The sequence below is a fragment of the Lygodium microphyllum genome, chromosome 4 (genome assembly GCF_053477565.2).
Source record: "Lygodium microphyllum isolate KBCC chromosome 4, Lygodium_microphyllum_v1.1.10, whole genome shotgun sequence".
Taxonomy (NCBI): Eukaryota; Viridiplantae; Streptophyta; class Polypodiopsida; order Schizaeales; family Lygodiaceae; genus Lygodium; species Lygodium microphyllum.
In genome coordinates, this window is record NC_141138.1 from 6,777,776 (window position 1) to 6,802,887 (window position 25,112).

General features: G+C 41.3%; 1 protein-coding gene across 4 annotated transcripts in view; it reads right to left on the reverse strand.

Annotated features, from left to right (window-relative positions):
• LOC148036768 (uncharacterized) overlaps positions 1-21,714 on the reverse strand; it is a 45,499-nt gene extending 23,785 nt beyond the window's left edge. For 3 of the 4 annotated variants that reach the window (XM_087675646.1, XM_087675645.1, XM_087675648.1), the window contains exons 1-4: positions 21,569-21,714; positions 21,019-21,473; positions 20,296-20,896; positions 19,740-20,196 (exon numbers count right to left, since the gene is read on the reverse strand). In XM_087675646.1, coding sequence (XP_087531772.1) covers positions 19,740-20,196; positions 20,296-20,896; positions 21,019-21,473; positions 21,569-21,643 — 1,588 coding nt within the window. In that variant the 5' untranslated portion in view covers positions 21,644-21,714. Of the gene's footprint in view, positions 1-4,175; positions 4,663-19,739; positions 20,197-20,295; positions 20,897-21,018; positions 21,474-21,568 lie in introns of those variants that run through there. The other variant, XM_087675647.1, reaches the window with a different exon arrangement.
• Between the last annotated feature and the right edge of the window lie 3,398 nt (positions 21,715-25,112).

Sequence of the window (25,112 nt, forward strand, 5' to 3'; positions counted from 1 at the left end):
TAGGAATCAACGTCTCATGTCTCAAGATTTCCAAAGGTCGCACACCACATGTAACCTTAGCACCCACATGCTTCCCAAGTTCGTGCAACTCTAGACGACCACCTTCAATACAACTGTAAATGCATCAAGTACTCCAAGTAACAACATCCTTGGCATGAACTACGAGCTAGGGACTTTACACAGCTGTAAGGTCATCATATGTTGGGGTACACACTACAACTCTCACCCACACATGATCCTCACCACCACATTCCTATGTCCCTAATTCCTTTTGCCTAGGTGCAATAGGCCTTAAAGAAATTTCATCACACTTAGGACTCACCAACTACGACTAAATGAACAAAAGGGACCATACTAAATTGAGGAACTCCCCAAGGAAGTTAACAAGAAAATATGCAAACCTAGAGTTAGACTCGACAGCTTAAGTGACACTCAAAGGGATCTCAACTAGTCAAGCAAACCGAACAAGGGCCAAGAATATCTAAACACAAGGGAATCCCACACCCAAATGAAGAGAAACAAGGACCTTAGAACTTAACAGGGCCATGCTAGCCATCAAGGGTAACTAGACCACGTAGGAACACCTACACACAGTGTTCAAGCGCATCAATCTAAAGAAAATATAATACCATCAAAAGATAAACATGACAATGTATAGACTTAACGACCCTGACCTTGAATGTGCAACGAACAACATGGCACAAGTGAGCCATGATTCTAATATGCGAGCCGAATCTAATAGCGCAACTAGAAGTCCAAGCATTTGCATTCAAAAGGTTGAATTTACACGCCTAGACCCAAAAGACGATGAAATAATACCTTTGGCCTATCTTAGAGTCAAACTTACTACAAGAAAAGAACATGGTATTGACACACTTATCGATACAAGGGAGCACACTTTAATATTTTAACCTACTAAGCATAGACTAAAATAGGTCAACCCAAGCTTACACCAACTAACATGATCCTCAATCCTTATGGGAAAAAATCATACTCTCCTAGGAAAATGCAAAATCCTCACAACTTTCGAGACCAAGAGTCTGCCCATCTTATTCCATGTGCTCCTAAATCATGAGGATGTGAGAAAGGAAATACTTCTTGGTAGAGCTTTCAAACAAGTAACAAAATGCAAGGTTTATTATGCAATGCAACCAATACATATGATGCTCCCAAATCTGAGGATAATTGCAGCTTTCAGCAAGGGTACTCTTACTAGTTTTTTCTCAAGAGAAAGGTGAGAAGCAAATCTCTCACTCAAAAGAATTGTAAGCTAGTGAGAAAAGTAAGGAAACACTTGAGGAGCTGCTTTGAGCACACAACTAAGACAAAGAACCTATCAACACAACTATTTTTCAAAAGAAAAATTTAGAGTGTGATACCAAGCATACAAGATGAACTGACAAAACTCGCATGAAACCACGAAAAAGGCCCAAATCTTGTTGGCAAAGACATCCATGCAGAGCTAGTATGCAATGATGGGTTCCATGATCCCTTCTTTTGGTGATGATACCATGTGAGAGTATGCAACGGAAGAAGGAACTCTTAACACAAAGAAAGAGAGAGAGACACAATCAGCAAGAAAAGAAGAAAAGAAACCTACACTAAACAAGGAACAAATGCTGAATACAGAAGGATGAGTGATCAGTTTGTGTACATAGCCCACAGCGTCATTGAGGGAACTAGATCAAGCTAATGATGATGGCAACACCAGAGACAAAGGAAGATGACAAAGTTGGAGCTGCCAAGGAAGAAAGGAAGATTATATACGAATGACTGCCAAGTGGGGAACCACTATAAATAGCCACAAAACCCCTAAACTGTCCGACTACTGCCATAAATGCTGGCTGACCACCATTTAATGTTGATCGTGGCACACATACAGGATTTGCAGGAACAACTATTGAATGTTAATGAGGTCATTCAAGTTGCAAAAATGGTGAATATTACATTGAACTCACTTCCTAAGTCTATATTGAATTTCACACCTCGTTGATATTGTCCTTTTTTTTTTGCAAGAACAGTTTGGCTGTCCTAGAGTCATCAGCCAGCAAATCTTCTGATGATGATGCTAAATCTTACACTAAACTCACTTCCTGAGTCATATCTTGGATCCCACACCTCATTGACATTGTATTTGAGGGGGAAGCAACAACCCCTTACATTTGTGGAATTCGAAGGCATCTTGTTACAAGAGGAACAAATTCGGAAGAATGTTGCAAAGCATTCAGGTGATGTAGCCATGCTCTCAAAGTACGAAGGCAAGGGAAAAGTAAAGCACAATGTGAAAAATCAGCCAAAGGCTGATGTGGGACAACCATCAAATAAGGCTGCCCAAGACAAAGAAAAGTCAAAGAAAATGGAAAATGTCATTACTACAAAAATCCCCATCATTATATTAATGAATACAAGAAGTGATTGGCCAAGGAAAAGAAGAAATACTCCGGTTTGGCTATCCAAGAGACATCAGCCAACAAATCTTCTAGTGGTACATCCAATTTTGTGGAGGAGGATTCTGCATTTTTAAAATGCAGTTTTGATTCTTCAATGGTTGATTCAACATTTAATGGTGATGAACTGCAACATACATGGTATTTTGACAGTGGGGTGTCTAGGAACATCACTTCTAGGAAGTGTCTCTTAACATCTTTGCATTCGGTCCCCCACAAGGAAACATGTTACATGTGCGAACAGCAGCAGTTATGATGTATGTGGTATTGGTTCAATCTTGATTACTGTTGCAAATGGTTCATATTTCATGCTTCTCAATGTTTCATTTGTGCCTAGTGTCACAAAGAATCTTTTGTCTATATCTACTTTCAATAAGCATGGCTCTCAGGTCATCTTTGAAGATGACAAATGCATTGTCAAAGGGACAGACAGATGGATTATGCCATCAGGTTATTCAACACCCTATATAAGGGTCTCTTTTTGTTGGATACATATGGCAAACCGTCTGATGATGCTCTGGCAATTAGTACGCTTTCACCCGCAATGCAAACCAGCACACTCCCTCCCCAATTCCGATGCAACCATCATTATCAACACGATCCACTGCCCTCATTAACGCCTTGGGCTACATGCAAGGATTGATTAATTTGCAATTGTATCCAGTATTCCATTCAAATTCAGTGTAGATTCTCACTTCATTCTCTTCTCTCTTGCTATCCATCTCTTCTCTCTATGTTCATGTTTCTCTTCCATTGCACACTCTCACAATTTCTTGCCCCATGGACCCAGAGTCCAAGATAATTACTATGGACTCAAAGTCCAAGACAATTACTATTGCACACTCTCACAATTTCTTGCCCCATGGACCCAGAGCAATGCAATGGACCTCTTCACAAAGCCTGTCTCAAGCTTTTATGCTTCATCACATGAGGTATTTGAGCGTTCAGATGCTCCCTAGGATCTGAGAGGGGGTGTGCTTGTATTTTTGCCAATCTATCATCTCTTGGTTGTGAGCTCCATTGGAGTTTGACGACAGAAACATAGTAGCTCTAACTATTTCAGCCCATTCTTTTCATGTGCATTTCTTTTTCAATCATTGTCAGGAGTGTTCACAATGTTAGAGGTTGGTATCTAGCCTCATGCATTTCTTCATAATTCAATCAAATATATGCATCAAGTTGAGCTAGGAGCCATACTTAAAATGATTAAGCCTTATTAAGCTTACGTTTTCTTTCAAACAAAAGGCTTTTAAAACTTAGGACTAAACAATTTCTTCATAAGCTTATATAATTATTTCTTCATCTAGTTATCTACCCACATTGTGCCTCACTACCCACGTTTCAAAGATCCTCCTTAGTCATCTCTCTAGTCAATTCATGCACAGAAGAGCCACGGGAGATCAAAATCAAACTTATCATGCTACTACCTATACTTCACTGCAAAATCCTCCTTCTCTAGAGCTATTTTTTATGTACAATATATTTTGATAGTATGCAAATTTTTACATGTAAAACTACAAAGTTTCAAATTGCAAAAAGATCTAAAACTTATATCCTCCTCTATAGCTAAATTTCTAGGTAGAATCTTTTGATAGTATGCAAAATGTGAATTTTGATGTAAAGTACAAAATCTCAACCTGTGTTACAAGACATTTTATCCGAATTTGTATATTTTTTATTCTTTCTTTCTTTATTCAAAAAGAAATACAAAGAACGAGACTTTATGCGAAAAAGAAAAGCAAAGCACAAGATAAGTTTGGGGATACAATCTCCCATCATGCATTGAATGGAGGCTTATCAATGCATATATTAAATTACATTAGATCTTCTCATCCGATAGTTGGCACTTTTTCCAAAAAATATATAGGGTAAAGTAAATCCCACAAATTAGGATTACTATCACTTTTTATGGCTCAAGCCTCAAATTTCTGTCCATAGTTTAATTTGGAACTTAAGAAGAATACTAGTCCGCTACAACATAGAAATACATGAGGTAAATTATCTCTAAGGCTAGAGATTGCCTTCAAAATAGTAATTAAGATGGTTGCAATATAAAAAATGATCAACAATACCATGGCCTTGGAATATATAATTTCTTCTCTGACCCATAGTACATTGATGAAAAATAATCATGAATCCTTCGATGAAAAATCAATTGGAATCACAACACAACAAGGTGACCAAGATCCGCCACACCTCTAAATATCCATTGAATCTATTACAAATATACATTAGCATGAGAAGCAATAAATCATTTTTTATCATACTAAAAATATATTTGTGAGCGGAAATCAGCTAGCCATAAATAAATACTCAACCAATAATCCACAAGCATGCCAATTAAGAAGTGCATGAAAATTAACACCTAACTCACATAAATGTTAATATTGATTAATGTGTATATTATGAAATCATCCACTAGTGGTATCACCCATGTACACACTAGCAAGTGGCATGCTTGAAAAGGATAGACATCCCATCAACTTTCTGCTCAAGAAATCATCTCAACACTCATTCCCTTGAGAACATGCCCCAGTATCAGAGGAGAATCATTTAAGGCACTTATCCCTCCGATGATACACATGTTAGCAAATATGTGTGTCTCATACAACAATCTCCTACCTATGAGCCTCAATCTAAGTCAAACGAGAACATTAGGAGCTTTGACATTTCATTGTCTGTCATTGTATGGGTTGCAAGTACTTTAGATGGAGGGTGCATCAATGCATTTCTTTTTGGGTACTATAAGTGTCAAAAGTGGATGGAGTGATGGAAGCATGAAAAACTCCTAAATTAGACTGTTGAACACAAGAGACAAAGGAAAGAGAAGAGAAACACTGCACAAGAAACTCAGAAGCAAAGAGATACTCTGGATGTGGAATCCATATACCAAGATATGAGACACTACAAAACCAATGTGAGTCACTGGCTATGAAGGCATTGGCATCTACTCCTCTCCCTCCACTAGAACTAGTCAGGTGATGCATGATCATAATGATGAATGTGGAGAAACCTGAATAAATAGGCAAAAATAATGCCATAAATCATGTCAAGTCACCTAGTAATAAATGCTAAAATAGCCATTCTAAAATGCCAAGCAAAATGCCTAAATAATTAGGATAATATCCTAGTGCCCTAGCCCACTGACATGCACAAACTCAACCATGAACATATTTGCTAACACTCTCTCTCAGATCATGGGTGATCTGATACAATACAATATACAACGATAATGTCCCATCATAGTACATACAACAAGGACCACAAGAGTAGAACCATGGATACCCAAGCAGTGGGTGCACAAGCCACCACCAAGATGTCTCGAAAAGAACCTAATGGCAATGTCGATCGTAGTAGCTTTTGAAAATAGAGAAGAATCATAGCAACTCTCAATATCTATCAACAATGTCTCGCAATAGCACATAAGACCATCCTGTCAAAAATGCCTCGAAACATATGTGACCATGGATTTCCCGCCTTTGGCCAAACTACCAAAGTGTCTCCTCATGTGAGCTCAAACTAGAACCCAATCCCGCTCTCCGTCAAATAAACAACTCATCATGAACCTAGATGTCAATCCTAACTCCAAGATTTGAACTGGCCAAACTTCAATCGATGCATCAGGTAACCCTCTCTAGAACCTATGCAACTGTAAAGTTATATAGATGAGGTTCACCAACCCCACCTCACCACCTTCTCAGACTCCCTCTCTAGCACGGGAGAGTTGTGAGGGATGACCCCATCACATGTACTAGAAACCTAGAAGGGAGGCCCTACACCCATTGTTGGGGCCATATAGATGGAGCCTAAACCTGGACCTAGAAAAGAGGAAGACTCGCCCAGAGAGTCGTCACCCGTCGTTACCATCCGTACATGCTCCTGTTGTAAAGCTGCTAATGTCCTACAATCCTTTCGGCGGAGATATCCCTTCTTACCACAATAATAGCACTAAGACGTCTTCTTCGTCCATGGGATTGTACCCCTCTCTTAAACTGACACATTTGAATAACCAAGAGATAGCATCCACACAAAAACCTAAGTTGAACATAGTAAGTCTCCAACATAACACTTGTAGATGAAGAAATAATGTCGGTATGCTGACCATCAAGGGGAGATGCCAAGGGAGAGATGAGGAGGGAGATATAGAGAAGATGAAGAAAGACAAGGAATCTTTAGGAAGAAAAGCATGCCAAAAATACACCCACAAGGATTGCACGAGTTTCAAGCAATAAAGAAAGCGCATAGAGAAAAGATCAACAATAACCAAAGTGTAGTGATGAGAACACGAGAACTAGATGCACATGAACCCTCTCTAAAGCTGAGCAGTGTATCTCAAAATGAGAAGACGGACCAAAAATAACTAGAACTAGCCTGAAAATACTAATACCAACCCTGTATAGAAGCAAACAGCCAAAACACAAGTGCCGATCAATAAAATGCAGGCAGCACACACCAAAACACAGATTTGGAAGGGTCAAGAACACATCCCCAGCCCTGAAATAGGCCCAAAAAGCTGAAAACGAAAATGGCAGTCTACAAAACGTTGAGGAGACAGACCAAAAATGATTAGAAGATGGTCACCCAGGCTGTAAACCAATCGCAGCAGTCAGAAACAGGTCCAATCAGCAGATGAAAAGTCAAAACGCAGACCTGAAATAGTGCAAAGCAGCAATGGGAATAATTATCCTACAATCACATACCATGTCAGAAGTGGATACAGTGATGGAAGCATGGAAAACTACTATAATAGACTACTAAACACAAGAGACAAAGGAAAGATAAAGAGAAACATTGCAAAAGAAAAGAACACTGCACAAGGAACTCAGAAGCAAAGAGATACTTAGGAAATAGAATCCATATACCAAGATATGAGACAATACAGAACCAATCTGAGTCACCAGCTGAAGGCACTGGCACCTTCTCCTAAAATGCCAAGAAAAATGCCTAAATAATTAGGATAATATCTTACTACCCTAGCCCACTAGCATGCACAGACTCAACCATGAACTGACATATCTGCTAACAATAGGTTGTCCTGGGTATCCACACTTCGGGCCTAGCCACTTGAGTACCAGTTGTGACCCCAATTTGCCTATTTATGGGCAGCCTGCCCTCTCATTCATTCATTGCATCCTTTGTGATCTATCAACCATCCCCACTTATCCTCTCTCATCCCCCTACTACCATCTCTTGAAAAACCAAGTCATTCAGTACATTTCTTCTCCATTCCTATTTTGGTTTCCATTCACATCCCCAAAAAGACTTTATTTGGATCATTAGTTAGTGTCTAGATGCCATCCGAGAGACGCGGCACCACTTGAGAGTCTTCAATGGGCGCCACTCCAAAGAGTTGGGGCACCACTCAAGATAGCCTGTGCCTATGAATATAGCACTCACTTTCCTCATTCTTTATTCCACACATTCATTCCTTCTGACACTCTGTCACTCTCTTTCATATTCTTCTCCCCTTTCTCCATCCTCTCCACTATCATTCACACCTTGTGAGGAGGACATTACAGTTCATGGCTTTGGCATCCATCTCCACTTGGCATTTTGCAGCTTACATCATCTAGTGGCATCATCAAGCTTGCATTTGCAGCAGTCTCAAACCGTCTACAGCAGGTGTCACCCTCTTTATCGGCCCTACATCAAATACCTACGTTTTTATGTTTTCTTCACTCCTTAAGGGCTGCCCAGCAATTGTTTGTCTGCAACCACTTACATGGAGAGATCTTCATCGCATATTCTTGTGTTTTCTTCTCAAGTTGGCTATGCAATAGTTGCCTTGAAAGTAGTCGTCATCTCAGAGAGATTTCAGCATATCTTTCATCTCTAACAGCTCCTAAGGAATGCGTTTTGCTCCCTCTACAGCTGGCTGTCCCTTTCTTCATCATTTGGCATTACCTTCTATACCCTATTGCCCAAAGGACTACACTTTGCTCCTCTACAATGCAAGTTTCCTTTAGATACTACTGCCCAATCAGCCAAGACAATGCAATCATCTTTGAGCTTCAGCTTCATCATATCACCTTGATTCATCATTCATCATCTTCCTCTTTTATGTTTTCTCTCTGTTTCTTCTTCTCTCCATGTTTGCCGTATACTCCGTGTTTCTCCCCACAAACCCTAGGACTTGCATACTGTCCTGCCACATTTTTTTGACACTGTCTAGCACCCACACTGATGCTCAGTGCTATGTGTTGGGGCTGACTGTTGCAAACTTGTATTTTCAGCCATTGCAGCCAATCTGCTCCTTCTCTTGAGCATTGATTCAATCTCCTTTTTCTCTCCATGTTCACTTTCCTTTCCGCTCCACACTCTCACATGGTATCATTTTGCCAAGTTGGGAGTCAAAGTCTTCAAAGAGGAGCAATCTGTCCACCATTCCAGCCAGCTGAGCATCAACTCCATGTGTGATGACATCGCGTTTACTGTTTTGCAGAGCACAGCCTGATTTCTGCTCTTCCACGCTGTGTTAGGAGCTGGACTACACCCTTCTACCTGTGTTCCATGCATGTTATCCATCAGTGTGCTATGTTTATATTGTGACAGTTGTCATCACAACTTGGCAAGCCTTTATTCTCTACCAGGTAACTTGTGTGATGCATGGGCTCCGTTCTCACAGTCCTGGTCCCCTGCCTGCATTTTCTGCCAGGGCAGTCCCCCCTTCTTTCTAGGCAGTTGTTTCTAAACAGGCAGCACCCTGGTTTTGCTACATTTAATGCTCATCCAGGTCTCTGTCAGCTAGGTGTCAGCTCTAATCATTGTGGCAGCTGTTAGTGCCGACTGGCAGCTCTCTTACTGGGTCCTCATGGCTGCTCCCAAGTCCCAAGCTGCATCTTCTACTGCAGCTTGTCCCTATAGGCTATCACCAAGGTGCCTTTTCTTGCTGGGCGGCAAATTTTAGTGCTGACATCAGCATTTGCAGAGCTGTACTGCAGCCTGCCTGCATTTTTGTTCAGCACATCTTCTCGGCATCCAATCGCCCCTCCCACCTTGGATACTCCCCATCTCCACTGCTGCACCTCAAGTCTTTTGGCTGGTCAGCACACCAACAACCTCGAACAGGTCAAGCACACACAATGCAGCATCTTTTCTTTTGTTTTCTTGCCAATACTCTTGAAGGACATCTATGGCCAACAAGTATGATAGGGTGGGATTGTGTAGATCCGGATCACGAAGAGTGTAGCTACAACCAAGACCATGAAGACCAGCATTCACAAATCCATGACTGTGAGGATCATCGGACAGACCGTGACTAACCAACATCTTATTAGTCTTTCCCTTCATAACCTTCCTAGGCTACCAGTACCCATTCAACAATGATGGCACCCCCTGTGCATGTGCCTATCCTAACCTCTCTACCCACATCCAAGAAGCCAGATGGGACAAATACCCTATATGGTCGTGCAAAGTAAAGTGCATCTTCAACACTGACATTTGGGATTTTGTTGCAGTTCCTTTACCCAGGCCTAGTACCTACCATGGATCCCTATGTTCGAGCGACCTCAAACTCAATAGCTTTATGGGATGGGCTGAATGTCAAAGCCCACACTTTTCTCTTTTTGAGTTGTGCAGATTCTGTGCTCATGCATGTAAGATGCATCCACACTACCATAGAAGTTCGGACATCGGCATCTCTCTACTAGATACAATTTGGGCAATTCAAAATGAGCTTGTATCCCTTGGTAACACCATTTCTTTGGAGAACCTATCTTCTATTGAAAGTGGTCATAGAAACCACCTTTATCTAGGCTTGTGGATAAGGGAGAACATGTAAGTGTAGCCTTATTCTTAGGGGTATGTGTGAAGGCAATCTAAGTCTTCTCCCTCTCCTATATAGAGATGTGTTTAGTTGGCTTAGTTGTGTTTGAACAATTTAATAAGCAAGGAGCATCTTCTTTGCATATAGCCTCTCTTGAGTCTCTTTCGAGTGTGTACATTCTTCATTGATCTCTAGCATGATTAGTTTCTTCTTGAGCTTTTCATGTTGGTTTGTTTCCTTGTGTCCTTAAGCACACTTACAAAATTGTTATGAGAGAGAGAGAGAGAGAGAGAGATTTTTGGTGTAAATAGCCTCTATTGCGCCACCATTCCTCATCCACAATCTTCTATCTTTCAAGCAGACCACTAGACAACTCGATAGGTTGCCCATCCTATGTAGTGCAGTGCCATCACCATCCACAATCTTCTATCTTTCAAGTAGACCACTAGGCAACTCGACAGGCTGCCCATCCTATGTAGTGCACTACCATCAAACTGAACAAGTTGACTCCCACGATTCCTCATCCATAACTGCACGCCAATTGTGAACTACATCAATGACAGCTAACGTTGGTCATTGCCAACCTGATGCATGTGTATCAATGTCTCCACCCTTCCAACCGGGCCATCAACACTTGCTGCAGCAGCAGCATGTAGAGGTGGCTCAATGCGAGCAACACCCTTCTAGCAAGCCGCCTGATTTTAGCAGCCTGTTCAACATTATAGTTAGTTGGACATTGAAGCTGCAAAGTTGGTCCACCTTAAACTAGTGCTATCCATTGTCAACTGTTGGAGGATCTCCATCACTCTTGTGACCCCTTCAGCCATGTGTGTGCACTCAATGGCCTGTTTGTGACATTATTGGCAACGATATCAAAGCAAGTTCAATCTGGTTCCACCGACTCAGGATGCCCAGTCAGCGTACCACCTACCTATTGAGCAGCGGTCACATTCAATCATGTCATTAATAACAACAACATCATCTCTTGCGACTCTGGAAGTACCCAAGAAGAATAAGAAAGAAAACTTGAAATTTCCTTGACCAAAAACAAGGAGAATTACAAGAAGCAGTGTACACACCGTCTACTCTACAATTGATTGTTGGATAAGGATAGACCTTATCTCTATGTTTTTAAAGGGGGGGAAACCCCATCTAGTAAGGCTTTTTTTTTTAAAGAGGGGGAGTGTGAATGTCCTTTATAAAAGAGAAATTTTGTTGGTCTTTTAAGCAACCAATGGCCTTGTGAGAATACATTATGACTTTTATATTACTTGCTAATTTGTAATGAGGTGGACACTATCAACAATGTGTATAAATGCTAGTAAGACCCCTCTATGGTAAAATCTACGGAGCACACATATCATTAATTTATCCAATACTGAGGATCGTCAAGATAACAAACAAGCCCAATCAATCATTATGCTGCACTTGGATAAAACATCGATTCATCATGTTGATGAACTCTCAATTGCCAAAGCTAACTGAGAAGAATTCACTAGATTGTATGGTGCGGAAGGAAAGAACTCAAAGATCTCGTTAAAGATAGAGTTCTTCAATCTTGACTATGAAAAAGGGACCTCTCTTGTGCGTTCATATCACACATGAAGGCGTTACTCATACAACTTGCATCAATAAATGATGCAGTTAATAAAAATTTCCACATCAATCTTACTTAAAGCTGTCAAAAATGTTTACCCCACCCTTGTAACAACATTAAAGAATGTTCCCAACCTCACCCTTCCAAGTGTTATACAATCTCTTCTCAATGAAAAAAAGAAGCTACCCAATGAAGCAAAGCTAGCACGGGACATATCCACTACTCAAATGGAAAAGGTCCTTGTAGCAAAGAAGATTCTAAAGTGCTTTTACTGCCATAAAAAGGGTATAAATGATCGTTGGGAAAAATATCCCAATAAGAAGTGTAACAAATGTAAGCAAATCAATCATATTACTAGTAAATGTCTGAATGTAACATCAAAGCAAGCTAACTTTGTAGTCTTCTTAACATCAAAAAATATTTTCTAGAAGATGAATATAACTCCTATAACTAAAGTCTAGGGCAATGCGCATCCATTCCCATAAGCAGTCCATGGATGGCATTGAGGGGAGGTGTTGAAAGTGGTCATAGAAACCATCTTTATCGAGCCTTTGGATAAGGGAGGACATGTAAAGGTAGCCCTATTCTTAGGGGCATGTGTGAAGGCAATCTAAGTCGTCTCCCTCTCCTATATAAAAAACCCAAGAGTTACTCTCACATATAGAAATGTGTAAAGATGACTTAGTTGTATTTGAACAACTTAATAAGCAAGGAACATCTTCTTTCCATATAGCCTCTCTTTGAGCCTCTTTCGAGTGTATATGTTCTTCATTGATCTCTAGCATGATTAGTGTCTTTTTAAGCTTGTCATGTTGGTTTGTTTTCTTGTGTCCTTAAGTACACTCACAAAATTATTACAGCTTCGACTCTTCTTTCACATCTTTCATCCACTGACATATGATGTGTTCTAACAATCTTTTCACTTCTCGTATGAAAGACACACTCACTTGGGAGGAGCTAGTTGTCACAAAAGGAAAAATGAACTTAATGATTTAATTAAACTTCACAAAGATTTTTAATTAAAATGAACTTTAATTCTAATACCTCTATCTCTTGGCATGGGTGAAGGATTTGACACTAGCATACAATGGACAAGTGTACAAGCTATGTGGTACAAGAGGAAGGCGAAAGTAATAAGTTGCAATGTGAAACTTTCATTAAATTGAAAGTTTGCACCTTAGAATTGAGTTACATTGGAAGTTTTGCCTAACAAGCAACTCACTTAAGAAGTTAATGTGACCAAGCCATGAGCCAAAGTTTCATCCACTAAGCAACTCACTTATGATTAATGACTTTAGCCCTTAATAAAAAACGAGATCTAATTAAGAAGTAGCTAGTTACTCATTTTAAATGCTTATCTTAGCTATTTAGGGCCCCTTCTCTCTCACTTTAAGCAGCCGAACTTTGGAGACGGGCATTCTTCCCTTCTTTGCTACAGAAATTGCAGGTGTCAGCCATGAAATATGAACTGATAACATGGATGGAGTGTGGACAACAACCGATCTTCTCCTCTTGGCATGGGGATTCTATTGGGCAGCCTTGTAACTCCATATACAAAAAAGTATGTTGTTATTTTTGAACATAAAAAAAACACGTCATTACAACACTACAACTAAGACCCACTTTTCTTCTCTAAGATCTCAAGTCTAGTGCACTTTTTAGAAAACTTTATTGTGAAGATAGTGATGTTCTCACAATTTGATCACGAGAAATCCTTTTAGTTGTGAGAGGAACACTATGGGATTGCATGGCAACTATGCTAGACAACTATCTAGGTAAATACCTTGCGAAATTGAGATCAAATGTTAGCTATAATTTTTAGGCTTTGGCAGGCTGAAGTGCCCAATAGCATTTTTGAACACTCTACAGTTGGAGGCCAACATTGAAGGTGATAAGGTCATTGTGTACCTACAGATCAATTGTGTCGCGATAAATCACTGAAATTTAGCCATTTGTAACCAATTTTGAGCATATATCAATAATCTAAAGAAATACTGAAAGGGGCAACAAGCTTTGGGGCCAACAAGTGTCATGTGGTATAGGAGCACTCTAGCTCCAATTGTGTGTGAATTATTATTGTTGACTATTAAACTGAATTAAGTGTTTGCTAAAATGTGGTCTATTGCCCTTTGGGCTTCTGAAGGCTGATTTCATGGTTCCATTGCCAAGACATCACCATCTTTTTGAAAGAGGTGAGCTTATGGTCATCTTGAGGAGAGCAAGGTTTTTACTCACTGAAAGTTGTGTACAACAAGGGGCAAACAGTAAAAGATGTCACATAATGGTGATAGAAGAGAGAAACAAGAATCCCCTCCTAAGAGGCACTCAACACATGGTTTTGAGTCACCAAATGCTAAAAATACTTCAAGACAGCAAGCAAGAAAGGTGGTAATCAGTGAGCATGTAGCTCAATCACATGTAACTCCAGAAGTCCAATGTGCCGGAGCCTCAGGAAGTAAATGCAATGTTTAGTATCACCAATGGATGGAGCAATGGAAGCATAAAAGAATGCTAAAATGAATTGTTGAACACAAGATAGAAGAGAAAGAAAAGAGAGAGCACAAGAATACTGCAAAGGAGAACTCAAAGATGTGCTCAAAAAATGAAATTCATATATCAAATATGAGACAATCACGTACAACAGTGAGTCACTATCTACGTGGGCATTGGCACCAACTCCCTCTCTCCAACAGAACCTCAGGTGAGGAAAGACTGACTGAGGAGAAAGCCCAAAATATGTAGGCCAAAATAATGCCATGAATGGCAACAGGTTAGCTAACAATAAATAATCACTAATGTGACCACCATGAAATGCCTAAAATATCTAGAAATGCCAAGCATAGCCCAGACTCACACATGAACTAATTAGACTGCTAACAATCTCTCTCAGATCATGAGTGATCTCATACAACTTGGAACCGAACTCAAATCGTGAATCCGGCGTGCTGGATAAACAGCACCGAAACGGGCCGCAAGATCGCGAAATGGCGGTCTGCTGTTTCCGTTCCGGTCCAAAACAGCCGGTCCGTTTCGGAGCTGCCAAAACAGTGTTTTGGGATACTGTGCATTGTACTACTCAGCCTTCCATTCAAATTCAGTGCAGATTTATCACTCCATTCTCTTCTCTCTTGCTGTCTCTCTTCTCTTTCCTCTCCATGTTCATGTTTCCCTTCCATTGCATACTCTCACAAGATCAGCCTACATCTCAGTGTACTACAGGTTCAAAGAAATAGAAATTAAAGAAAAGCCATAAAAAGCATTAATTTTGGGGCCAATCAAGAATCGACAATCCAAGATTATTGTGGTAAAGTTTCTGTTTCAGATTTGTGAATTATTTGCTTGCTGTGATAAGTGTTAAATCAGGTCATCTACCAGCCCATCAAAGAAGGAAGGCTGGTTTCACCTTGGCTGGTAGATAGCATTGCGTCTAGTGATAAGACATTTCTATGTGATTGGCTCCAAGATAGCCATCGTTAGGAGGGCTCCGACTTTATAGGTGACATCTCATCGGTACCTATCCATGGTTTGGGCATGCCATTCTTCCCCAACTACCAAGATTTGGCTTTGCAACAAAAGTCATTCATGTCCAAGGTCTAGGCTTCCATCTTCTATTTGAATCTGACCTTATTAGTCTCGGGACCCATGTTCTCTTCGCAGAGCAAGAGATCGGCAAGGAGAATACTACCTCTAGAGCCACCCTCTGGACTGGTCATCAAGAGCATGGACTCCACCATCTCCCTTTTTTTGCTTCCAACGGTCTCTACTGATGGTTCCTTGGAGCCCCTATCCCTTTCAATGGGTATTCTGACATCAATGGCGAGTCAGTCAATGGATCCACTGATTTCTCTTATCAGTTTCAAAGGGGGACATTTCTCCATCCCATTAAGAGAAATTCTATCCTTCTATTAAGGGATAACTCCTCTAGGGCCTTTCCTTCTTGCAACAGCTCTTTTCCTTCTTCTTGGAGTCACCTTCCCTTGCAGCTTCTGAGGCCATGCTATGCCACAGAGTCCTTGATTTCCATCCATTGTAAAGGGTCCTTCAACGCTTCTGATAGCTCCTCACTATCATCATTTGATCGGGCACATGATCTAGCTCATCCATTCCCAATTGGATACCCCTTCTTTGTATGCCTCTCCATTCCTACTAGCATCTTTTGGCCACTCAAATCTTCAGGCTTCCCACTAGAGAGGGGGTCATACTCTTTGGTCGGTGATCTTCCTTCAAAATATCCATAATCAAGTGAGCTGCACCACCATAGGTGACATCCATGGTGTGGGCACCATGCCATTCTTCCCCAACCACCAAGATTTGAGCTTTGCACTAGAAGTCCTTCGTGTTCCAGGTCTGGGCCTCCTCTCCCATCTATATCTGCCCGACCAGTCTCAGCCAATACATTTTAGCCAACTGCACCTGTTGAGAATCAGCAATCACACTCAAACAGCCTCTTTGTATGGAATCTCAGGGTCAAGGATATGCAGGCTAACTTATCCCATATGCACAATGGTGCCTACTGCAGTTTCCTACTTTCCTATAAAGCATTGTACTTGCTTCCTTTCTTAATACAATGATAGTACTCTTTTCATTTCAGTAAAGTGTCAATGTCATTATCCACATACACAAGATTGTGTTTATGAGTCCAAGTCTCAATCTTGAAACCTAATTCACTTGTGTAACAAACAGTGTCCTTTCCATCATGAGTCTACACTTCTTTTTCCATCCTCCATAGCTTCCTTTTTGCCATGCTCTAGATCCCGCATTTCTCACATGGTATCAGAGCCCAGTTGGGCATGGCATTGCTTGTCTAGCCTCTCTTGATTTCTTTCAACCTCAGTCTAGCTCAATATCAGCTCATGACTTCATCTCCCAACTCTACTCTCGCTGAAGCTTCCATGGCAGCCATAGCCAGCAGCCACCTGTCAGATTGAGCTGCTTATATCTCACTCCACAGGTCAAATCTCTTGGAGCTTCCTTCTGGAAAAGTATTCCCCAACTCACAAAGCTTCCCTGTATCACATCAATCCAGGACATTGGACCATCTGGAGCTCAGCATTGTGAAAATCCTCAATCTCTGCTCTGTGTCTGCCATAGCCAGACAGGACCTACCTTACTTGGAGCTTCCATAACTCTTCAACCAGGCCATTTCAGCCCACGATTTCTTCTAGGGAGCTGTTCCTCTACTCAAGGCGCTTCATCCTGACACAACAAATAACCACATTGGCAAGCTACAGCTCTGGCATTGCACAAATTCGACGTCGCTGCCCCAGACTGCGCCGATTCTGTTCGCGCCCCCTGCGTGCTGCATATTGTCCACGATTTTGACGATTATGATAGGGCTTTGGTAGCCCATGAAATCAGCTTCCTAGGCATATAAAAATTTTTGAAAATGATCCACTGTAGCTCCTGCAATCAGCAAAAAACCAGGCCCCTGTCTCAGAAACCCTAATTCCACCATAGCCAAAGCTTCAAAATCTTGACATTTTTCATTGTTTCTCTCACTGAAGTTATCAACAGTGATTTTAATCACTGAGCAATACTCTCTGAAGTTCATTAAAGTACTGTCACTCAGATCTGAAGGCATCAGCATCAAATCAAGAAAGGGAAGATCACTTGGATTTTAAAAGAGTAAAAGACTTTTGCAGATCTGGTATTCATTGACACTCAGTTAGTGTTTTTTAACACTTGTGTCTCTCAACCAATTCTTCTGTTGCTCAAATCTAATAAGTCTGAAGTTGATTTGCTACTGTTCCCGTAAATCTAACATGGGCAAAGACTCTCCAAATGCTCGATTCAAAGGAGTCGGGTTTCACACCTGGCAAACCCGCATCAAGCTCATCTTGATGAAAAAGGGTCTCTGGGCCATCACAAATGGCAAAGAGAAGAAACCTCGGGACGCGGACCTTGCAACTACTTGGCAAAAGAATGATGACAGAGCACAGGCCATTATCAAACTGGAGCTAGACGACAGTTATATCCATCATGTGGATAACTGTGAGACCTCACAGGATACATGGAAAAGACTTGACACCCTGTTCGGTGCACAATCTAAATCATCAAAGTATGGTCTCCTAATTGAGTTCTTTAGGCTTGAAATGAAGTCCAGCACATCACTTGCCACACATCTTAATTACATGGAAGGACTCCTAACCCAACTTGCAGGAATCAACATTAAAATGGATGAAGATGTTTGCATCGGTGTTCTACTTAAGAGCTTGCCTCCTGAATATAATAATGTATCAATAACTTTAATCAACATGCCAAATCCTGAACTTGTTGATATCCAGGCATCACTGTTAGAAGAAGAAAATAAGCTAAAAACTAAAGAAGAACCAAGTACCTCTAGAGATGAGTATGCATTATATGTTGGCAACAGGTACAAAGGCAAGAAGGATCAGCTCTTTTGTGACTTCTGCAAAAGGACGGGACACACCGAGAAGTTTTGCCACGCAAGAAAGAGATCCCAAAAGGCCTATCTAGTCGCAGTCAAAGAAGAAGAAGAAAATGGAGCAAAGGAAGAAGAAGATGAAGATGAAGACCACCAGGATCAGAAGGACAAGACTCATCAGTCCTTGTACCCTCATAATTCTGATAGATTGTTTTAATAGCCTTGTATTTTCCTTACCCTAATGCTTCCTGCCATAAGCTTTGTAAACTCCTTATGTAACTTGGCATTACAGTCCATGTACACTTTGTGAGGCCCCTGTTACAGCCTCTGGATGTCCACCATCTTTATGGTACCCACACTTAGCTTTTTTGTGACAGCCTCTGGTGTTTTGCCATGTCTGTGGTATGCCCACACTTTGCAGGTGGTTCTCATTACAGCCTCTACACACTTTGTGCCTTTTCTAGTTGTGATTGAGGAAGGGTGTTGAGAATCAGCAATCACACTCAAACAGCCTCTTTGTATGGAATCTCAGGGTCAAGGATATGCAGGCTAACTTATCCCATATGCACAATGGTGCCTACTGCAGTTTCCTACTTTCCTATAAAGCATTGTACTTGCTTCCTTTCTTAATGCAATGATAGTACTCTTTTCATTTCAGTAAAGTGTCAATGTCATTGTCCACATACACAAGATTGTGTTTATGAGTCCAAGTCTCAATCTTGGAACCTAATTCACTTGTGTAACAAACAGTGTCCTTTCCATCATGAGTCTACACTTCTTTTTCCATCCTCCATAGCTTCCGTTTTTGCCATGCTCTAGATCCCGCATTTCTCACAGCACCATCCTTTGGGCTCCAGCCTCCACAAGAAAGGACCATGGACATGCAGACAACCAATAGGGTTCGATGGCTTGAAGTTTTTGCAGAACTCTACAATTTACACTGCTTTTTACGTTTTGCTGTAGTCTCCATCATTGAAGAGCCAAGACATGCCTTGCAGGAGTTGTGTTCTGTGTTTCCCAATCCTCCCCAAGGGCGATTTCCTACAAAGCATGCAGTCTCTATCCGGATCCTAGAGAGTCTTTGAAGTAAGTGTTGTCCAAAGTGGCCAAAATATTCATCCAACTGAAGAAGTTGGTGTACTTTGATAATCTAGAAGAATAACTACCAATATGCAAGGCCAAGCCTCTAAGAAAGAAACCCAGAATATAACTAGCTCAAAGAAGACGCCGCATGCTGGCTAGACCTTTTCCTTGCAGCTCAAATGAGTCAGATGGACTGCTTCTAGTAGTCAAGGATTTCTGCCGAGTGCATCTGCAACAGGCCTGCTCATATCACCTTGCCATAATCAATCTAAAATGCAGCATAAGTGAGTTGTCTGCTGGGCTGACCATATAGAACCAGGGAAGTAGGAGAAAAAGTAAAGATGTCAAAAACTCTTCAGATGTCTCAAAAAAACAAACTAAGAAGAATATGCAACCTCTTAACGTTCCTGTTGGGAAAACAAAACATATTCAAGTAAACAAGTAAAGGTTTTCTTTCAATACCTGGGACACAGAACGCATAAAGTGAATCTCCACTTGTGAAGGTCTTTTTTCCTGCACCAGTATTCACCCCATAACCTGATCCCACATATGCACAGCCATTAGATACAGCAAATCCACCGTAAACAGTAGCATTTGTGCTCCCCTCCCAAAGGATATTCCCAGTACTGGCATCCAATGCAAACACAGGACCCGTAGCATTCACAGAGCCAGCAAACAGAACTCCATTGGCAACAGTCACAGGACCATAATCTGTGCCATTTGCAGGATCTGCTGTAGACCAAAGTATAGAGCCTGTGGTTGCATTCATGGCCACCCATCCACCAGCTATTGTCACAGCTGTAGACGGAACTAGTGTAAAGTTAAGGTTCTTGTTATTGACAATGTTGGTGTACACTCTATCTCCATCCGTGGCTGCTCCAAAATTGCCACCTCCTCCAGGACCACCTGGTCCCGCAACCTGCACATGTATTCACACACAGATAGGCAAGACTTGGTAAGACACATTTCCTTTTTCAGAATCATTTTGAGATCAAATTGCCTTAGTGTGTAGCATTACCGTCCCCCACACAATGCTCCCATCATCACAATCCAATGCCCATACATCTCCTGTTTTCTGACCTGCCACCACAATATCCCGGAGAGTCCCATTGATTTTAACCGATAAGAACATGGGAGCCTCCCCAAAGTCTGCATCAGGATTGGGCCCTGGAGGACAGTTTGGAGTGGACAGATTCTTACATGCATTGAACCATGCATCATAGCCTCCGAGTTGGGTATACCATTTGATCTTGCCACTGTCTAGGTCAAGTGAGAGCATGGAATTGAGGTGATTGTCAGGAATAATACAGGGGTCTGGAGAATCTGGCTTGCTCTTGTTGTTTTGTTCTTCTTGACATTTCTCGATTTCTGGAGGTGCAGTGTAAAGATTTCCTGTGGCTATATACACAGCATTTCTTTTCGGGTCTATAGAAGGACTGCTACCCCACACAGCCACACCGGAATAGTTGCCAAGCTGGCCATTGTTGTCAGGTAACATGGGAGTTCTCCAAAGAATATTGCCCGTCTTTAAGTCAAGCTTGAAAAAGGCTCCAATGAAAGTGCAACACTCATCAATGGGTAGGCTTTCTTCAGAAGATGATGTTCCCACATAAAATCCACTGCAAAAATGGCAAATATGAGATGCAAAAAATGACAGCAAACTCATTGCATAATATACAGATGTAATGTAATGACCAATTTTTGCGTTATCCTGACACCAGATGCAGAGTAGTATACACACCCATTGAAGGCTGTGCCTGACATGGTGATGAGACCCCGAGGGTGTGAATCCAGTCTCCGTGTCCATACAAGGTCACCAGTGGAGCGCTGGAGGGCAACAACAATGGCAGGACCATACAGACCAACAATGAGGAGGTCACCTGCAATAGAGGGTGACGCACGAGAGACTGTGACATTGACTTTGCGGATAAAGCCTGTACCATTAAGGCTCAAGAGAGTGGTGAGATTTTGCTGCCAGAGAAGAGTTCCAGTGTCCGCAGTAACCGCATAGACATTGCCGTTCCAGCTGGGAAAGTAGATGGCGTTGTCAGCAGCAGAGATAGCTGGCGTGGCAGTGATGTCCAGGCCAGCCTTGAAACGCCATTTCAGGGAGAGCTTAGGGGCAGACAGCACATCAATGTCGGTCTCATTGGGTGCATTTCTCCAGTTGCTGAGCCCCCCACCATGGTTGATCCACTGCAGGGGGAAAGTTTGGATGAGAATGGACACACACCTCTCTCTCTCTCTCTCTCCACACACACAAATGCAGACCAAGGTGAGTGTCAACAAACCTCGGAAGGACCGCCCAATACGCAGCAGAACAGGGAGAACACGAATACAAGCAAGAAGGGGAGGAAATTGCCCATTCCCGATACAAGCTAGACAGGACACTTGGGACTTACACAGTGCTATGATAGATTACAATATAGGTATATGTATATAAACAATCACCGTAAACTAGCGTGCCGTACCTGATCAGCTTAGTCGGGCGTTGACCGACAAAGGATGTAGTAATCTTCGGGTAGACACGACAGCTTGTGTTACGCCCTGAGGAGGGGGATGATAGCGGGGTGATATCTGTGAGCTGAGAAATTTCCAAAAAGAGGGCGCTTTACAATCAACCACAAAACTTCCAAGTAGCGTGTTAATTGATAGCTTGAGAGTTGACAAACGTACGCAACCAACCACAAATTTCCAATGCGCTCTCACGACTTTTTGGTGCAGGTCATTTTGTGGTCTGTTGAAATTTTCGTTGCGCCGTAAATGTAGCCCAACGTATTGTATAAGAGGCACCGGCAACCGCCTTTTGGGGTATGAATGTCGCCCCCTTGAATAAAAGGAAATGTGAGGTAGTGCTTGCTACTTACGAAAGTGCTTGAAGAAGGTACGCGTGAGGCTAATAGCTTGCCTGCCGAATGGCCAATTTCTTTTACCAGATTTTCACCAGCGGATGCCCAAGAGCCACGCGCAGCAGCTGCAGGATTCGATCTTTCGACCATCAAAAACTTACACGTCCACCTCTAACAGCAGCTTTTGGGGGCAAGGTAATAACTTGTGTCAACGTTAACTTTTTTGTATGTGAAGTCTAAAGTTACACTCTGTAAATGGTAAAAGGTGAAGAAAACATATGCAATGTCATTTGTAATGGACACTAGTGTACAAGCACAAACAAACCATGCAAAGAGTAAGTTTGTTTCAAATGCTAAGCCAATGTTGTATTGTCATTACAGTAGCATGTCAAGACACTCCAACTGTGTGTTTAATAATCCTCCTTACATTTGAGTTTGTGAGAGTACAAAAGTCAAGGCAAGATCCTCTCTCTCTCTCATTTCAAAGTCTTTTCTCAAGGAAATACCAAAAATTTGTGAAATTATGTTTGCCAACATGTCAGAAATTCATTTTGCAATTTACCTCAAAAAAAATTTCAAGGCACATGTCCTATTGTTGGGTCTGAAAAGAGAGTAGAGACCAAATGACTCTATTAGTGAGTTAATTCTATCCTTGACGTATGTATTATCCAACATCTTAATATTTGAGACTCCACTAGCGGATTAGTTTGGCCCTTAATGAATGTGTCTACCAACATCTTAACATTCAAGATTGGTAGAAGCCTCGCAAAGACCTACTAGCTACATTATAGCATAACATTAATCAAAAGACCTATTGGTGACATGTTTTTGGACGATTAGTACTCTATTGATTGTAAGATGGTGCTATCAAAAAGAACGAAGCATGCACACAAGTATAAGATCCTTAGAGGGATTAATAAGATTTTCAGGTGATGAGAGAAGACTTATTTAAGATTTGGGAGCTAAGGTTGATAGCTTTTCACATCCTATCACAAGATCTATTTAGAGAGCTTGATCCATAATGAGCTACATCTAAGGCATTTCTCATTCCTACTCCTCACCACCTATGGAGACTAAAATGTTGTGGGTTGCACCTACGATATACTTTTTCCTCCACCTCACCACCACAAACTTAATTCATGATGGTTAAATCTTTATGGTAGGCTGATTACTAATGCTTCTTTTGGTTGATATTTGGAGGTGATGAGATGCATGATGGCCTCTCCCTTCCTCTCTCCATCTTTAAAATAAGAACGATACAAGACTTTAGCCTCAAGGTAGAATAAAAGGGTACTAGCAAGTAATTAAATTATTGCTTAAAGCCCCTAATTTTTTGGTTTGGATTTTTGAGATATTGGTTTATTTGTTGCTCATAGGATTCTAAGCTTAGGTGTAGGACCCTATAGGTTGACAAATTTTGGTGGTTTTGTGCTTGGACTAGGGTTTTTGTTATGAGTTATAAAATATTGGCATTATATTTAGAGTTATTTCAAGTCTCAACATGATTTTGGCTATGATTTTTTAGTGGAATGTATATTTATTTTGGGTAAAAGTGTGTTTCCAAGCTATTTGGATGGACATGATCAACTTGCTTTTAAGAGGCAAAAGGTTTGGGTGTTGATAAAGGTTGGTTGCCTCATTGGTGTTCTCCTTTGTGAGAGCTCAACACAACAAGTTTAAGATGGACAATTGTTCTTTCAACTGCTTCCACTCTAAGCTCAAGATATCTCTCACATAGCTGGCTCATACTCAAGCTCTGAATTGACCATGCTCGCTTCACTTGAATGCAAGAAAGGAAGAAGAAGGCTCAAGAACAATTATAGTTCATTTTATTCTACCTCTTTCGTTGAAATTTGATATGTAAACACGAGGTTTGATAGCCTCATGGTTTTCTATATCCTCCTTTGAGCATCATAGCATCCTCTTCTTCAATCTAGTCACCATCATTACCATGAGACAAATGAAAATAGTAATAATAAAAACTACAACTTCACTATCAAAGTTCAAACCTTTCACCTCAGTGGTTGTTGACTTGGATCCAAAAGTCACCAATCCAAGTGACATGGTAGTCATAAGCCCATTTGTTTGAGGATAACCCTGATGGTGACACAGTATCTTACAAAAAACACCTTCATCATGCCCTTTTATGGCCTATTTTCATCTCTCCATTTCTTTGGCCAATTCTTCGAGAGATTTATCCTCAAGCCTAGGCTTTAGGTGCTTTGGAAGGATTGGAGGTATCAAGGATGTTTGTTGTGACATCTCTTCCAAAGGTGAATTGCTAAGGACATGTTCCGCAATGGGTGTTGTCACGGCCAAAGGTTGTGACTGCTGTGGTCCCTGATTGGAAGTAGTGGTGGCTAGTTCAGTGGACTGTGTCAAGATTGTGGGAGAGAAGAAAGGAGTCTCACTTGTAGCTTTCTTGCTTGCACAATGGGGGAATACACACAGAGGTGGAGGCTGAAAACAGTTTTTCTCTTCTTAGTTGTGTAAGCCAAAAGAACTCTCTTACAAAGAAATAGAAGAACCCTATATATGGGTCTTAAACCAAACTCAACTAACTAAGGTGGCATACTAACTGAGTCACGAACTAAAGTAGATAAGGATAGCTGTCATGTAGCTATTATTCATGGGCGGTGTACCAACCGCGTCTGCAACTGACAAGTCGGTGACATAAATACACAACGGTCACCCTGGCGTATCACGAGTGGAGCTCGATATCTCAACACTCCCCCTCGAGCTCAATCCCGATTCCTGCACACCAAGCAGGTCTCTGAACTTGCGCAGCTTCTCTGCGCCCAATGCTTTCGTGAATATGTCAGCTACCTGATCCTCTGTGCTGACATAAACTAGATCAATAAGACCTAGTAACACCCTCTCTCGCACATAGTGATAATGCACCTCAATGTGCTTTGTTCTAGCATGATAGACTGGGTTATTTGCCAAGTGTATACTACTCATGTTGTCACAATAAATGACAACTGGC